The following is a 12842-nucleotide window of genomic DNA, read 5'->3' as shown; positions in this document are numbered from 1 at the left end:
TGGTTCGATAAACAGGCCTTCCTTACTATCATCCTCGCTCAGGTGACCCTTGAGGGCTTGGATCAGTCACTATAATGTAAACCACAGACAATAAGTCACAGTTTTAAGGCCTTGGGTTTCTGGTCAGCAGTGGTAGCAGAGACTTTGCCATATGTACATTACTTTCAGTCCTGTTTTTACCTACATAACTGAATAAATACTGCGTCCTCTGATCAAGTGTTGTGATCCATGCACATGTACCACAACATTATATATACACATTAAATAAGAATGTGTTTTGCATGTTGTTATTTCACTTGGATGTTTGACCTTCACACTGAAATAGGAGACATATTTGGTCAGCAGTCAAGACCCTAATAAACTATTAATTAAAGCAGAGCATGCTTATTTGATTACGTGGATGGAATCTTCAATATTATACTTAAGAAAAAACCCCACTGTTGCTGAGTGACTGCAAAGGGCAGATCAGATGATTGGCTTCAAACTGCATTCAGCATTTAACACACTCGCATTCAAAGAGTAATTTCCCTCATTTTCATTCATGCAGATAAATTGAGATTGAGAGCACGGCTTCATGAGGGACAGCAGCACTGACCCAAAAAAGCGTTCTACTTTATGTTGATTTTAATTGCATTTCAGTGTCATATTGCTTTATGTGGGTGATGCAAGTGATCTTTCTGAACCATGGCACAAAGATCCCAAACAGTTGCTGAGCTGGCTGGGCAGGGGGTTGAACTTTTTCCTAGTGTTATGGGTAGATTGAATTCAAAGAGATGTTTTGCTGCACTGTAGAACTTTTGTTTTTCAGGGTGTGATGTCTGGCTCTCAGGCCGGCTCTGAGCGCTGCTGCCCCAGGTGGTTCATGCTAGACAGCGAGGTCTGACTCAAAGTGGCTGAGCTGCACGGTGCAGAAAAGGTCAGCATAATGCCAGCTGCCTGCCACATGCTGCGCCCAGGGCGGACATGATGCTGGCAGGGGAGAGGAGGAAGATAGAAGGCAGAGAGCAGGATGCTAAACGGTGTTTCTCTGTTTTCTGTAAAGGAGTATTGCCAAAAAAGATTAGGATGCGATGCGTGCATGTTGCATATGACAGACTCACAATTCTGCCTTAATGTTTAATCAAAATTCAGAATAACAAACACCCACACAAGTCCATGTACCTGCCTGAAAAAGCAATAGAGCGAAAAATGTATAAAATAAACATTCAATCATGTTATTTGTGATTCAATCATTTGTTTTTATGTGTAACTGGTTGTATGAATCACAGCCAGGAGGAGATGTTACTGTCGCAGGAGCCTCTCATTTAAAATAGTCGATCTGTAACAGCCAGATGAAGCCCTGAGAGAAACACAGTCACATCGGCACCGGCTTCATTTACATAATATTTAATAAGTTTCAGTACTATTTCTTTGTTCAAGGGAAAATGCCGTTTTAAAATTGTTAGGTTAAAACATTAGACTTAAACAGATTTACTCTAAATAATTGTTTCTGAAAATTCCTAATAATATAATTTTGAGCAGTATTATCTTTGCTCGTTGGATTACAGCTGCACAGTGCGCTCAAGTCCCAAGGCTCCTTTAAAAACTTTGACACGACAAACTTGGCCAGAATCATGGGTGTGTTTTAGATTTAAATGTTACAAAGTTATGTATCAATAAATTAGCAGATTGATTGGAGTGGCTGGCTAACGACTACTTCCCCCTCGAGTTACAAGGAAATAAATAAAAGTTACAATCTTGTAAATCTCTGTTTCATTAGCCCTTTTTACGCAGAGATGCCGCCAAAGCACAATGAAACTCCGCCGTTATTCCACCTTTATACTTTAACGCTGAACCAGACTAAGCCATATTATTCGTGTCCCAGTGTGTGATTTAACACAGCGTTGCAGTAGCAAAAGGGGCACGACATGTAAACAAACACACACAAAACCACCCTTAACCAAACCCAGGTTGAAAACTAACGACCATTTTCACTTACCCTTCCTGTCCAAGAACAATCTGTTCAACCCAATCAGTCTGGCTTTGCGTGGAGCCACTCTACTGAAAGAGCACTTCTGTTGGTAACAGAATCATTGCGCCTGGCTAAAGCTGCTGGACAGTCCTTAGCTCTATTGCTGCTAGAACTGTCAACGGCCTTTGACACAGTAAACCACCAAATTCTCCTTTCCACTCCTTCTGAGCTGATATGCACTCCACTGGTATATGTCCTACCTCTCAAGGAGAACTTTTAGTTTATCTTGGAAGGGAGAAGTGTCCAAACCCCGCAGCCTATCCACAGGGGTGCCTCAAGGGTCAGTGCTCAGTCCCCTCCTCTTCTCAATTTATACAACCTTACCTCACTTCACACATCTTTGGCTCCCATGGTTTCTCATACCATTGCAAATTCAAAACTACGCTCCGCCAATGAAAGGCGCCTGGTAGTCCCATCAGTGCAGGGCCCTGAGTCGCTAGCTAGACTCTTCACCTCTGTAGTCCCCCGGTGTTGGAATGAGTAACCAAACTCCACTCTGTCCGCAGAGTCCCTTTCCACCTTCAAGAAACAGCTAAAGACCCAGCTCTTCATGAGCACATCCACACTTAACGATATTGATGATGATTATTATATTGAGGGTGGGGACCTTGTTGATGTTGTTGATGATTTTAATAAAGAAAAAAACTACTTCTTTACGCCCTGTGCACTGCCTATCGGCACCTGTGTCCAATTGCACTTGAAGCTGTTTGCTGGCGCTTACTGACTTTGTTCCCTCCTGCCTTGGTCCTTGCTTGTGTTGTACTAACTCTCAGATGTACGTTGCTTTGGCTAACGTTGTTACATCCTGCAGGCTCTGCTGTTTCAACAGACGCTGTTATGCCTGTAACAACCTCTGCTCGGTGGCAGAATGTCTTCGACCCACCGTTCCGCCTCTGTAACTTTTACACAGACGGTGAGGTGTAAGAGAGGCTTAACAGTCCAGTCTCCAAAAGGCTGTGTAAAAGGGGTTATTTTATTTGGCGACATGAATAATGATGAACAGAAATTGCAAGTGTGTGTTTTTCTTTATCTAGGGCACAGAAACCATTTACTTACAGAAGCAACACTAGCAGACCAGAGAAAGAGTGTGTTGCTTCACACACAATGACGTTAAAGAGTCAGCCTGTTGTATTAGCTCCACGTACACTACAATAACTGCCAGGCCATGAAAAAGAACTGTTTTCCTTGCATGTTGTCAGTAACATAATTTGTAATACTGTCAATGTAAGGGCTTTCATCAGTAGGCCATAGGCTGATCACCAGATTATCACTTCACTGTTACAGCATTTAGGATGCTAACTGACACTGTTGTAGCGCACCTGAGCAGAGAATGTGTCTTATAATTAAATGGAGATAAGCATAAATCACTGTTTTGTTTTTAGTCTATTATAATGTTCCACATACCTGATTATTCTTAATTTGGCTGCTTTAATTCATCATCCTTTTAAATGATTCAGACAGTTATAAAATCTCCCACCCCAGTTTTTAACTGACATATTTGTAATTCATATTAACTGTGTGTATTGCTGAGGATTGTGTTACTAACGCAGAGTCTGTGTTGGGTTCATTCACTGCGTGCTAATGAAGGAGAGACACTGAACAGGAAGTTGAATTAGTATTCTACACCCGGTGTTTTTCTGCCAGGGACGGACTGCAGGACGGAGGGAGTGGAGATGAGATGTGAACTGGAAAAATGAAGAGGAAGTATGTGACTCCTGTCTTTACAGTTTAGCTTTAGTCCTGGCTGCTTCTTTTTATGAGCTTTTTATGAGTTTAATGTCAGGACGGGACGAGAAAAAAAACAAACACAGAGACATTTGCGAGATAACAGAAATTGAAACGAGAGAAATAAACGACACTTCATCCTAGCTAACACTGTTCTGGCTCATTCTTGCACTCACCCCTTGTTCTGGACGCCCCACCGCCCCCATTTGTGTTGCCTGTCCCTGTGGATGCTGTTCTTCCAGGACCCAGCTGCTTGTATGAGCAGCTTGTTATTTGGTTAAAAGAGGTTGGATAGAGGTTAGATCTGGGCTCAGGCAAGATCAAGGGTCCTCTATCAGCCACAGAAACACACACACACACACAAACACACACATACACACAGTTTGTCCTTCACTGAAAAGTTTTCACATTTGACTGTGGTATATGTAGTTTTTTATCATAAGAAATAATGTTCCTTCAACAAAAGTACACTTCTACTCTCCTGGAAGCATTTCAGGTTCGGGACTCTTGACTGCATTTCTGTTAATATTCAGTCTCTTGTTAATTTCCATAACAGCAGAGTTCTGTGAGCCAATTCAGTTCCCAGTTATTTCTATTCCAATAACAGTAGCTCATTTCACGTTCCAACAAAACATAATTTAATATCACTTCACTTGACTTGCATCTGAAAATGTCACATACTGTGTAACAAGCTGCTCTGTCTACAACACAAATACCTCTCAACAGTTAATTGAAACTGAATTGATTTATAAAAAAACTGATTAGCCCTGAGAGAGGCCTGGGGGGGGGGGGGGGGGGGGGGGTACTTGATAAGTGAAGTGATTAGTGAAGTCATCATGACCTCTCAGCACAGGCAGTGTTCAGCTGCAGATAATTCACTTCATTCACAGCTAACAGACAGACATACAGACTGCAGGGAGGTCCGCACGGCTTCACTGTGCTGTCAACACACACACACACACACACACACACCGGCTCCAACCACGCTACAGTAATTGGTCGGGGAAAAACAGGCTGTTTGTGTGTGTTTGCATGTGAAACCCATTTTAATTGGCTCACAAACAAAAAAAGCAGATTCAGAAGTTTGCATTATCTGAAGCATCAGCACTTCTCTCCCTCACACCACACGCGTGCCACACGCCGTCCAGGTCCATACTTCCTCCTGGGTACTTGCTGCACTGATGCAGAGCTACTGAGTGATGAATTCTTAAAATGTTCCTCCCAGAAAATCCTGCAGTCCTGCAGTGGAGAATAGACAGCAAGAGGTTTGAGTTCTGTGTGTTGTCACTGTGGTACTTTTGCAGGAGAGACCAACATGTATAAGCTTGTTACCACTTCTTCTTCTCCTACTTTAACATCACCGTTTAAGCCGGTTGGTTCAGCATCCTTACATATACTGCAGTGTTAACAGGATTAAACAAACGAAGCTATGTGTCACTTTCTCATTGCTTTTCTCTTCATTCACTATCCTCTCTTTGTACCCTTTAATGAATAAAAATCTGAGTCGTTTGTAATCTCACCTTGATAAATACTTTCCACTCCTCTGCAGCTGCGGTAGAAAGTCGCCTCCAAACATCAACGCTGTGTCAGATTTAGAGTTACAATCTGTATACCTGTAATTACATCAATTTATAAATCCAGCTGTTTTTGAGCAGAAATGTACGGCTGATAGGCACATCAGTTTGAGTGATGCAATGGAATGCAAACACCTTGCAGTAGGGAAAGCAGTAGGGCAGTACTCACTAGTACCCCTTTGTGCACTGTAACTTTTCTGGCATTCCAGCACGTCTCAGGAGCTGACGGTTTGTTTTTCTCACTTCGTTGTTTCCTGTTTACTTAGAAGTTTTTATAAGAAGTATGTAACAGGTTGAAGTTTACAGTAGTAAAGGAGTTAACAGTACAGAAACTGTCAGCTTCACAAAAGCCGCACTGACACTGTCAGAAATGTGGAATTGAACTTTGAGATCATTTGAGCGGCTGCAAAAATAACATATTGGTGCTGTGTTGTCAGGTGTTTATGTTGTTTTGTTCTGTATGCGTCAGGTGAAAGAGTAGACAAGACAGAACCAGATATAGATATATCATTTGAGACGAAGGCGTTTCGAATTGTTCCGAGGAAATCAATAGAGCTTGAAGAGGCAGTGCAGACAAGAGCATGCAACAAAGCTGAAAATAGGTGCACAGGAAGGTGTGTGTTTGAGACACTCTTTTTTGTTTTTGTGTGTTCTGGCTCTACAAAAATATTTGTTGGTCTACAGAATCTGGAGGCTTTAACTCAAACACTAGCAAAAGCATTTTACAGTTCACACAGACGCCATTTCATCTCTGTTGCTACCTCCGATGCCGGCTCAGAGGCAGAACGACTTTGCCCCACTATTACGCCTCGTGCCTGCGTTTTACACAGAAGACGGAACGTAACAGAGGCATAATAATCCCGCCTTGAACTGGCAGTGTAAAAAGCTCTAGAGACTCCTCTTACAAGCCCCCAAAAAGGCTCCTAACAAAAATGGTCGGACATAATCAAATGAGTCAAGAGGATGCAGAAAAAAACATTGGCCATGTGTGCGATAAAGGGAAGGTTAGATATTACAGTAGGCCTAATGTTACCTAAGGTGCCTGAATCTAGTGCTTTTTACGAAAAGGTTAAATTTCAGCTGCTCTAAATGCCTGTATTACAAAGCCTGTTGATCATACTATGATTAGCTTTTTTATGTGTCTCGTCTGGATAAAACTATGCAAGCTTAACCAGCTCAGTGCTCTGACAAAAAAAAATCTGACTCATCCGTTCGATCTGTAGGCAGACAAGCTGAAAAATTCTTAAAAAGTTAGGAGGTCAGTTAAACTGAGACACCAGAGATACATGTTTCATCTAAATATGTGCCATCCATCATGCTGCCAGGCACAGGATTCAAGACTGAAGAGCCAGGTTCAAAGGACTCGCACAAAGCTGAAAACATAAATGATACCTTTTAACCTTTCACTATTTCTTCCCTGGTTTTCTGACCTGTACAGCTGGGCTCATGTCAGGTTTGTTATGTCTCTTTAGACATCTCAGTGAAGTGCTTGATGTGTGGAGACAGGGCACGAATATCGCCTTTAATGGGAAAATATGAAAGCAGAAAGAAGCCGAAAAGAAGATTCAGGACAGAAAAAGTAGTCCTGTGAAATATGGACTTCCTGACATCTTTGTACAGTTTATATACTGTACATGTTACCGACTCACCAGTTGTTTTGCCAGGAGTTACATTTAGCTCACTTTCACTTTAACAAAATTACTGCAAGGTTATCTGATAGACTCTTTTGTGTAGAAACATCAAGTGCCACTTAAGGGCACTTTCCACCCTCAACTGCCTGTAAAAAAAAAAAAAAAAAAAAAAAAAAAGAAACTGTTTGTCATTCTCAGGGATTTAATTTCCATCAAACCGAAAACTCAGTCGAACCAGAAGAGCAACGGCTTTGACATTAGAGCCCTGCAGGGTGTTCATCCCATGCTGAGCCTTCAGCTCACACAGAAAGCTCAGAGCTGCCACTGGACAACCTGAGCTGTGATTACAATTTCACCAGCCTGGAGACAGCTTAAAGAGTTGATGGAAGACACACACACACACACACACACACACACACATTTCATATACCTATGGGCATACTCACACGTGGACACTAACACATACACAGGTAAACTTTGCATACATTTGTGGATAAAAATAACATAAACATTATGCACATACTGTATTAGATGGACAACATGATTCACATCATCGATTGCCCCCCTCTGCTGAAACAACTTTGTTTACCATTCTGCTGATGATGCATGTTGCGAACCACAGCTTTCTGCTCATTATTGAGCTAAGATAATATAGTTATACAGCAACAAATCCAATTTATCCTCAGGGTGTCATCTGTAAGTTAAACCCAAAGGACCTGATGATAATGCAACCTGTGGAGCAATGAGCTCTATTGTATCACAACATCCTGAGTGTTGAATTCAGCAGATGGTTCAGTGGCGTTTCATTGTCTCTGTCTCTGAGGAACTGTTTTAAAGGAATTGTTTCATGACAGTCGAGCAGTGGAGGTCAATAGAGTCAGAGGAAGAATTGTCTGTTCATTTTGGTGTGAAATCGTGGGGGCACGGGGGCACAGGGTGAGAAAGACAGACAGAGAGCTGGATTCAACATGGAGATAAAACAGAGAGCACAGAGAGCAGTCTCATGACCTGAAGGGAATTAGCTGGAGGACATTTCTCCTCTCAGCTCTAATCTAAATTAATTCTCATTGAAGGGAGGCTAAAGGCTTCTATTACTATACTATACAATCTTTTGTTTCCGAGTCCTATCCCATCATAGCCAATTAGAAGTGTCTTTTCATATCCCATCTAATATGCTCAATGAATGGACTATGAGAGAATTACTATAACTTTCAAGATACTGGGTTTGAATGGCACGTGATTTTGCTTAGATGTTTATTACATAATTCCACAAACCAGTCATAGGAGTAGACTTAGTGGCAACTTGGTTAGCTGCAGAAGCTAACAGGTGTTGAGCATTGGTGGGGGATAAATTAGCAGTGAAATTTTAGCTTTTTAGGGAACAAATAGGGTAATCTTAGCTATAATCGTTACATGTGTATGCTATGATATCATCATGATAAATATAACATGGATAGCCAGAAATGCATTTATTCACAATAAAAATAAGTAATTTAAGATAGCAGGCTTTTCCTTCCTTCTCTTATCCTAAAAAGAGGACTCAGAGGGCTCTCTGAGACAACTCAAACTGCACCCATGATTCCAGTATCTACATCTTGGAATCTGCTGATAGCTAATAGAGATCGGACTAGTGCAAAAGACCTTTGAAACAATGAACATTGAAGGAATCCTGACCTTAAAAAAGCCTTTCCTGATGTACGACTGAAACATCAGAGTAACACCAGATTTTATCATGATACCACTCTGTTCAGTGAAGCTTTGGCCAACGGTTAATTCCCTGCTAGCAGCTCTAAAACTGTTCAGCTGTTGCACTGAGTGAAGTTGAATAACGGTATCACAACAGTCTCCATCATGCACCATTACAGTGTCTATTACTGTGTACTTAAACTCTGATATACTGTTCATGCTACCCTCAACACTTCATCGATCTTTCTTTTAATGAAACATAATATATTTTCAAAGAAATTCCCTTTGCCTTGAATGACGAAAAACAGTTTAGTGATAATGTCCTTCATTCCCCTGCCAATTTCCAAACACACTGCAACACATACGGCCTCATATCTTGTCAGGGAGCCCAGATTTCCCTCCAACTCCCAGAAGACACATAAACCACTCAGCCTTTAAGGTTTCACCAGACATTTTAGTGATATAAAAAGGTATTCCTCCCTCCCTTTCTCACTCTCTCTCTCTGTCTGTTTGGCAGAGCAGGACAGTTTTAGACAGCTAAATCTGGTTTGACATAATCTGAATGGGAAGCGTTTTTCGCCACAACAAAGCTACACGCATAATTCAGCATGGGAATGTGTCGAGGATGTAGTGTCTGCTCTTAGCCTTTTGTCTGGCTTATCTGCTGTGTTTGCAGGGCAATCAGGAGCATGTAGTCAGACATACGCACATGCAGAATCATTGCACACACAGACATAAGAACATACGATCAGAACACACGCTGTTTCACATATGAGTCTAACAAACACAAAGTCATCAGTGAAGACAGAAAGTGCTAACAGGCCAGAAACTAGGTGATCCTGTAAATTGAGCTCAGAACAGGACTCGTATTTCTCTTGGGAACTTGACAGCCTTCCTCATCTGGTGCTCCGGCTCGGGGTATCAGTAGTGTTTACTCCAGGATGTCAATCAAACACACACAGACAAACAAAGACACTGACAGAAAGCACTGACATGTTTCTAATGGTGAAATGTTTGTCTCTTCTCTCCAGGTACGTGGGTGACATTTGGGGGACAGATAACTGATGAGGTAAGAAACATTACATTTTTTCTTGCATGTTCATTTAATCTAAACTAACTCTACTTTGTGATCAATTTATTTTGTTATTGTTTGGCATATAATATGTGTACCTAATGTTGTAACCAATAGCACGTGCAAACCAAACTGTGATAGGCATACGTCTAATATTGAAATAAGCTTGATATTAAACAATACATTAAAACCTACAAGAATATTCTTTACAAGTACTTTATAAAGCATGTGACCGCCACTTTTTATACCATATTTGACTTAACGAAAGCTGAATGAAAATGTATATTTATGTACTTTATATTTTCATTTTTTATACTTTATATTTTAAAGTAAATATTTTCATATTTACTATATATTTTATATTTTATTAAAGTAATGATTTTTTGTTCACAGTCAGGGATTTGTTCTCTCTGTTTGCCATTTGTTTCAAGTACAACAAACATATACCATATTTTGACATTCCAAGTTAATTAGTCTGATCAATCAAATCATCAATCAAAATCACGACTGAATAAATCTTGGAAATGGCACCACAGAAACCCTACACAAATAACCACTTGTGCCAAAAAAGTGTTACTAAATTCCAATTCAAGTGTGAGTGACCTTTAAAAAATATACAACAAAGTCAGGAAGCCTGAAGGCCAAGAGAAGTTGGCTGCAGATTTATGAAGCAGTGATTTTCATCGTTCTTTTGAACTCTAAAGCATACGTTCCTATTTGGGCTGCACAGTGGTGCAGTGGTTAGCGCTGTTGCCTCAAAGCTAAGGTTCCTCAAACCTCGATTCAGATGAAGTGGGCCCTACTCTGTGGAGTTTGCATGTTCTCACATGTGCATGTGTGGGTATTCCGGCCTCCTCCCACAGTCCAAAGACATGCTTGTTATGCTTGTTAGGTTAAATGGTGACTCTAAATTGCCCGTAGGTGTGAGTGTGAGCGTGAATCTGTCTCTGTGTGTCAGCCCTGTGATTGACTGGCAATCAGTCCAGGGTGTAACCTGCCTCTCTCCCAATGACAGCTGGGACAGGCTTAAAAGTACTCAAGAATACTACTTGAGTACTTAAGTACATTTTTTGAGTATCTGTACTTTACTTGAGTGTTATTTTTTGGGAAAACGTATTACTTTGACTCCACTACATTTGAAAGAAAAATATAGTACTTTTGACTCCACTACATTTCTATGAATGTTCTCGTTACTCGCTACTTTTGCTCTAAAGTTAGCTGATGAATTTTCTTTTCTAAAATCCAGCAGATAATAAACTGTTTTCTTGTAGTTCTGCGTGTGGTTTGTCTAAGTGGTGTTGACGTACCTGTACCTCGCGCGTCTTCATGGTTGAACATAGAACACACGCAGAGCAAACGTCACTCAGATCAGGCAATTCATTTAGTTGTGGACGATTCTCTACCTGTGGCCCATGTTTGAGGTTTTTGAAATGAAGAATGATTCGTATTGTTTTAAATGCACACAAATTTCATCACGGCCTATAAAAAATGTAGTTTGAATACTAAAGTACTTTTAAAAGCAAGTACTCCAGTACTTTAAAGCAGGGTGAGATGTTTTGTCAATAAATACCACTTAAGCATGTACAGGACAAAATCAGCAAAGAGATAAGAAGTACGACTTGTCCACAGGAAGCGCCAAAATCAACACAAACCGAATGTTCCTCACAGCAGCTTTAATGCCGACACGTTCTCTTCTTGGCAAACTATTTTAAAGCTTTAAAACAATGCCACGTGGAAAGGAATGACAATGTCATTAAAAACAGAGTTACTACAACTACATGTGGTCCCTTACATGTTCAGCAGTGGGTCGGAAGAGGACACGTGGACTCAAAAACACTGTGGGTGTGACTGTGGGACATTTATTCTAACTGAGTGGTGTCACAGTTAACCTTGATCAGACTGTTTGCTGGCTGACAAAGCTGTAATACCTTCAGGCTTAATAACCGTTCAGCTCAGGGTTTTTTTCCTCCCTCACACATCGTTATCTAAACAAGACACCAACTTTTCAAAGACTTTACATGTGGGTATTCAGATTGTTTGGACTGACTGAAATATCAGGCTATATAGAAAATGGGCACATTGAGGGTCACACACATATGTAAATGCACATACTTATATCCCCTTTACACTGATGTCGATGAACTCTGATATGGCTGCCGGGGTCTAAACATTGGTCATCACATATGTATGCTCTTAAAGTGACACTTAAGTAGAAGAGAGCAGCACTCACCCCAGGGGGCACAAGAGCACTGAGGTTATATAACAGTAATATTTTTCTTAATGTAAGGCTTCGAGCATCAGCTCACATAGAACGCTCAAAGCTTAGCACCCTTTTCTCTCCATTATTACAAAGTCTGCAGTTCAATGTCACTGGTATCACTCAGTCCAGCAGGCTTTGGCTTGGGCAGCTGAGAGTCATACGGGAAATGCTGCTTGGCTCACACACAGCCTGTTTCAAATGACATTGTTGACTGAAGATAATGTTGAGCTCCCTGTAGACACATAAAAGTGGCTCATTGCCACTGGATATCAAAAGAAGTCAGTGCTGCAGACAGAGGGTCTCAGTTGACATGCAAACTTAAGCGATTCCACAACAGCTACAGTGCGACCATCACATGCAACGCTGTTGGGTTAAAAAGTCCTCTGCTGTCCTGAATGCCCCGTGTTCAATGTCACTGTCATCAAAACAACCCTAAATATACTTCATGTCCTCAGCAGGGTTCAGGGTTGACTTACATCTCCTCTGTATCATTTCTGATAAGTCATGTTTTATATATTTAAACAGAAATACACGACCTGTTAGAGGAAACATTTTATATTTTGAACTAACGTTGCTCTTGCTGGAGGTTAGATAAAGAGATGGATATCACTCTTAGCTCTCTGTGTTAAGTATGGAGAAGGAACATGCATAATGTCAGGAGTTTCTCACTTTCTCAAGCTTTTCTGGTCTGCAGTTATTAATGCTCATAAATCATAAAGCCATCAGTAACAGCTTATAAACCAATAATATATAAACCTATGTCTTTTCAAAGGGTATGTAATTTTGAAGCAGTGTTGTCTGGCAGCAACACATTCCCAGACAAAGGGCTCACAAGAGTGATGGTGGGATGTAAGTTAACATTGCTTACTCATTCAAAAAGGCC

The 12842-nt window shown here is 40.9% G+C and overlaps 1 protein-coding gene across 1 annotated transcript in view; it reads left to right on the top strand.

The window, feature by feature from the left end:
• The window catches only part of kcnab1a (potassium voltage-gated channel subfamily A regulatory beta subunit 1a), a 69812-nt gene that overhangs the window by 38442 nt on the left and 18528 nt on the right, over nucleotides 1–12842 (top strand). The window contains exon 3 of the mRNA XM_069668528.1: nucleotides 9659–9696. Within this exon, the coding sequence (XP_069524629.1) occupies nucleotides 9659–9696 (38 nt within the window). The remainder of the gene's footprint in view (nucleotides 1–9658; nucleotides 9697–12842) is intronic.

The sequence above is a fragment of the Semicossyphus pulcher genome, unplaced genomic scaffold (genome assembly GCF_022749685.1).
Source record: "Semicossyphus pulcher isolate SPU_LCO1_2020_fin unplaced genomic scaffold, fSemPul1.0.p SCAF_19, whole genome shotgun sequence".
Classification (NCBI taxonomy): domain Eukaryota; kingdom Metazoa; phylum Chordata; class Actinopteri; order Labriformes; family Labridae; genus Semicossyphus; species Semicossyphus pulcher.
Note: the sequence above shows the minus strand (reverse complement) of the source record. Positions and strands in the feature narration are given on the sequence as shown.